A 5,585-nucleotide genomic window follows, 5' to 3' on the forward strand; every position below is an offset into this window, starting at 1 on the left:
TAATTACTGCGTACCACCGTTCCTTCCGCATTTTCATACAGATCACGGACCCACTCAAGTCTATATCGATTGGAAAGTTCTGGGAATTACTTGCGATACCGCAGAGGAATCGCCGGAATGCAGTGAGGGAATGCTCCTTTGTCTTCTTCAAAAGGTTGCGCAATTACGTAACTCAAACAATATTGTCGCTCTTGTCTTATTTCATTGGGTATTGGAAGAATTTATTCTGAGTGGTATAGTTTGTGTGGAAATATGAAATGTTGGTTATTGGATAAATCGCGTGATTCTTTTCATATTTATTTTTAGCGGTAAAATTGAATGTTTTATTATATACTGTATATAAGAAACAATCAATATATTTGTCAATTATTAGATCCTAATCTATATAACTAACTTGGAAAAATGACTCAGTAGATACTTACTATACTATACAATACGTGGAAGAACAGTTACTTTATTATAGCTTTCACAAACATGGATGTTTGCGGTACATTCCTAAATTCCCTGGTACTAATAAATGCGAGCTAATAAATTGTCAATATTATAAGTTCCGAAACTTCGTATAGGTCGAACCAATTGATCGTCAAACAACGTCGTCAAGGTTAAACAATAAAACGATACATCAAACAAAATATGACAACAGTGACTGTCTCACACTCAAACAAAATTGATTTATCGGAACGGACGTCCCGAGAATTTATTACACCCAAAATAAAACTAAACGCTCTTTGTGAATAAAATGCCTTCTTGTTTTTATCTTTGGCGTTATATTACGTGTTTTCTACTGTTCCTGTTACAGAAGAAATATAATATGTTGTTGCTACAATTGTCAGCGAATAGCAAAACATATTTATATTGTTCTGTAACGTGATGTAGCGAATCCAAAGGCATATTTGGTTAGATTCTAATTCCAACTACCTCAGGTATGATTTTGTAATAAAATAGTTGTCTTTTGCCTTAAGCAATCAAAGATTTTGTATATTAAGGTGGTCGTTTTCCTATACTAGTTGCTGTGAGCCGAGATACAATGGGTTCAAATCTGATTCACCTGGGCTGGTTCTCCCAGATCTGGTGTCCGTTAGGCAGGCGGCTGGTCGTAAAAACTAAGCCATATCTTTTCTACTACATGCTTGATGGTGTGCCGACCCAAAATTGAAGTGAGATAAGAATATGTATATACTTGGCAAATAATCTCAAATTCATGACTAGCGCTCTGATGTATCGTAAAACTTGTACCGTATGCGACACCTTGGAGCAATAGTGTTTTATACACAAATACTACATTTTGCTTCGGGTTATTTGTGGGATGAATGTTCAAGACTGCGAAAGCAGTACGAAACCACGTCAAGGTTTGCCGAATTTGTTATTTTATTCTTTAAAATGTCTGTGTAGGTTGTAGGTGTTTTGTGAGACTAAAAACATCGCATCGACGAGGAAAAAAACATTGCGACCAAAGGCTTAGTTATTATATCGTTGCTTTTATCTGATTTTTATATGACGATAAAAAGCTCAAAAAAAATCAAATCATTTATAAGCTGATTATTCTATAAAAATCAGACGATTACTTAACTATTTTTAATAGATAACTGTTATTCGTGCACACTGTATTTTAACCTACAAATACCCAACCTCTATGATGGAAAAATCAACTCTAACACAATCAGAAATTGAGCAAATATCTAATAACACAACTAGATAGAGGTAGCCCCTCACGCATGCCAGTACTCGTTGTTTTCTTTTTTGCACTTCAACAGCTCGGGTGCGTATCAACTACGTAGAGTCGGCGGCGGGTGTAAATTGAAACACTTGCAAATTTACCCCATACATTATTCATGTGCCAAACACCCTCACCCAGTCTGACAGTTACAGTTGATGCAAACTTTAGAAAACCGGAAGAGAAATAAACCCTAAATGTTTTAATGGCCTTTGGCGTTTACGATACAATTATTGCGTGAAATGTGATGTCCAATTGTTGTTTCGTAATGTTATATATGATTTCCATGAATTTTAATAATTAAGTTGTTCTAAACGTGTCGTGTCCTAGATCTATTAGGATGTTCGGAGTCATTGTCCTTTATATAAGATACAATACTTGTTTGCGAAAAGTTTTGTCGAGATATATTTAGCACATTAATGATGTATGTAGTAATTATTTGAGATTAAGTTGTGTGTATATTGTCTCTTCATGAAAGTCGTACGGAAAATAGCTTTGTTATTGTAACCAATGAAGCGTTTTTTAAATATCTAAGTACTTTTAAATATATATGTTATCCTCGAGAATATAGGCACAGGTGTAAACATTACATCCACTTACCCAAAATTATATCCATCGCGTGTGTTCATATAGAGCGAACCCATACAAAGAGTTATGTGACGTATACTTACAATAGGTCTGAGTAAAGTTTACAGCTGAAATAATATTAGGGTCCAAATAATTGTCTGCGGCCCGGAGACCTGCAAATCACATCCGTTCCACCAACTTGGTGGCACATAAGTAAAGTGGGTCAACTATTATACATCTAACAAATGGGTACCCGCCTTAAGTCGGGCTGTGCAATAAGGAGTCGGTTCAGAAACCCACAACCTGCATTATTCTGACCCTAATAAATTTGCCGAGTCAAACGACTGGTGTCAGACAAATGAGTTCGAAGACGTACACCGTAACAATTGTACCAGCGGCTTATATCGCATTATGTTTTATTAACATCCAGCGGCGATAGCCTAGTTAGGTGTGGAACGGACTGCCAAGACGAATGTCCTTAGGTTCAAATCCCCAAGGGCACGACTGACTTTTCTAAAAATCATGTGTGTATTCTTTGTGAATTTATCGTTCGCTTTAACGGTGAAGGAAAACATGGTGAGGAAACCTGCACATCTGAGAAGTTCTCTATAGGAATTTCCAAGGTATGTGAAGTCTACCAATCCGCACTAGGCCAGCATGGTGGAATAAGGCCTAATCCCTCTCAGTAGTAGAGGAGGCCCGTGCTCAGCAGTGGGCAAGTATATACAGGGCTGATATTATTATTTATTATTATAACATCCATATATGAACGACGCGACGTCTAGAGTGGCGAGCTATTCAATTTGTCCCGTCGAGCTGTATTCGACTTCATTAAAAGAACTGCGAGAGCAAGTACAACTAACGCATCAAGGATTAAGTATCAAAGCAAGTTTCCTCGAGACATAAAAGTTCATGTATCCATTATGGTTAAGAAGTGAATTTGAAAAGGATAATTGCAGTTATGCTCTAACAAAATTATGCTGTTTAACGTATGACATTCTTTTGACATTATAAACAGGTAGTGAGTGAAGTGTGCCCTTCCTTTATTTTTGTTGAACACAAACGTGGCACAAAAATAATTCTGTTTTATTATTTACGTTGTAAATGTCGTATTATTACTTCGGACATAACAAATCATAATAAATGCCACCTCAAAACCTATACAAGCAAATGTTAATTTACAAAACACATTTTCCTTGGAGAGTTTAACGTAATTTCTTTCTCACCAAGGCGTTTCCTGAAATAAATTACAAGTGTAAAATTCACAACAACAAAAGCAAAACAACAAAAGGCTCGCGGCTCGCAACATCCGGACGACCCTTCCAAACTTAGCAGCCTGATTACGGATTTCCGAGCAAGAAAAATAAAGGGAGAAATAATACGCAACCATGTAAAAACCAAGTGATTTCAAAAACACCACTCGGGCGCTCTTATCGCTCACCAACATTTTTTATTTATCGACGTTCTCCACCGAACATTTCCTGGTTAGTAACACGTTTATATGAAAATCGACGTAATCGAACAAGGCTGGTTGTGGTGTGTAATGTCTGACATAAAGGTGGAATCGGGGATCCTTTTGCGGAACTGTGTCTCCACCTGGAGTAGGCGTGGGAGCTGGGGCGGGCGGCGACCGTGGTGTGGGAGACTTCGGCGGTAAAAGGACCTCTGCCTTCCAAATTAGTTCGAGGTCTAACCATCTTCCACAAAAAGGCTCCTTATGGATAGCACCATGATGCCTGGCTAAATGTCGCGTGTCTTCTTTTTCGGCCTCGAGCCGTCAATTCGTACATTTCGGCCAAAGATAAATACCAATAGTCCGATCCGTCCCCTATTATTGAAATAACCTCTTATTGGAAAACCCGGTCGGTGTTTTCTCACGAACTCATCATATTTACGCTTCAATCTTTTCATGTAATCCGTGTAATGGATAGATTTGAGGAGCTTCTCGAATTCAGATAGTTGTGTTGTCCCCGGTTCGGAATAAACTCCGGCACAGACGTATGTCCTCAATAAATGGTGTAGTTTGAACACGACAAAGGCAAGCCATTGACGTGCTTCTTCTTCTAGAATTCTCAGGTCGTCAGCTCTGCTTCTGATGCCGAACTCGATAGCTTCTGCAGCTCGTCTCTCACCACGCTCCGTCACCGTAACCAACCAACGGCGATATGAGCGGTAGCAAAATTTAGTTCGCCTCGAATAATGTCCGCGCCAGAGGGCCTGTATTAAAAAGGCAAAACGTTCACGTTTTGTAAGCTAGTACAATATCTGCTAAATCCCAACGTAAGTAAGAAATATAAATAAATACCTGTATGATTTTACCGGCTCGGTCATAATGCTTGGCATGTTTGTGTCGGACAGCCCTTCTCAGAGCCATTCTGTAAGCTTTGCGAGCAATGTGGACTCTGAACGCGCATTGAATAATAGTTGCATTCTGCGACAACCATGCGATGTGTTTTCTGATAAGGAAACCTCTTGCAAAACGTTGCAATAGTAGGACTGCGAGGAACCGTTTGTGTCGACGCTCTTCTGCTAAATCAGCTCGCTCTTGTAGTTCAGTATAAAAAACGTGCGGCGGTGGAAGCAAACGATTCACGGAAGCCATCAGAAATATTTGAATCAGTCTACATAACTGCAACTGGATGTCAAAACATTTTCCGACGTAAATAAATTTTGACAGGCCAACGCCAGTGCAGTAATCAAAAGGGTTGTGAATGAGGCAACAAAAAGAATCTTATATTCGGTAATAAGACCTACTTGGGGAGTCGTTCAGACGTATCTACACAGGTTTCTCTAGCAATAGCCACCCTCGCTTAATCATAATGACACTTTAGCCTCCTTTCAGGGATAGGGTCATATATTTTTCTTGTGCCCTCAAATGAGGTCGGTTGCCCATTTCGTTTCGTTCTCCCTGTGAGTCGTGGCACGAGTCGTATTTGGAGAGTGCTCACAGCCTCGACCCTCAGGTGAGCCCGTGTGAGACATCATGAATAATTCAACGATCAAATTGGCAAGGTGTGTCCGCTTGTTTATTTATTTTCCACCCAGAATTTAGTGGTAATATTCGTTCATACGAATGAACATAACACAATAATGAGTTACCACAATGAAGTCTGAATTAATGTCGTGAAAACATAATGGAATATTTCGCTTATTCTGACGCTTTGTTATTTATTTTGAGATAAATGTTTGATGTTATAAAATTGTGTATTCTTCATTTTAGAAACGTTAAAATAGAAAAAAAAGTAAAACCTCTTTGAGTCGTTAGCGGCTCTTTAGATTCGAGCTCCTAGGGGATGGTGGACTT

At 38.8% G+C, this 5,585-nt stretch overlaps 1 protein-coding gene across 1 annotated transcript; it reads right to left on the bottom strand.

Moving 5' to 3' along the window:
* Positions 1-3,731: 3,731 nt before the first annotated feature.
* Positions 3,732-4,977, bottom strand: LOC119189047 (spermatogenesis-associated protein 17-like). The gene is given in 5 exon segments (XM_037437695.1): positions 3,732-4,050; positions 4,052-4,118; positions 4,121-4,141; positions 4,144-4,498; positions 4,587-4,977. Coding segments are annotated over 5 exon segments (1,059 nt in total). The 5' UTR covers positions 4,884-4,977.
* Positions 4,978-5,585: the final 608 nt, after the last annotated feature.

This window comes from Manduca sexta, chromosome 11 (genome assembly GCF_014839805.1).
Source record: "Manduca sexta isolate Smith_Timp_Sample1 chromosome 11, JHU_Msex_v1.0, whole genome shotgun sequence".
Taxonomy (NCBI): Eukaryota; Metazoa; Arthropoda; class Insecta; order Lepidoptera; family Sphingidae; genus Manduca; species Manduca sexta.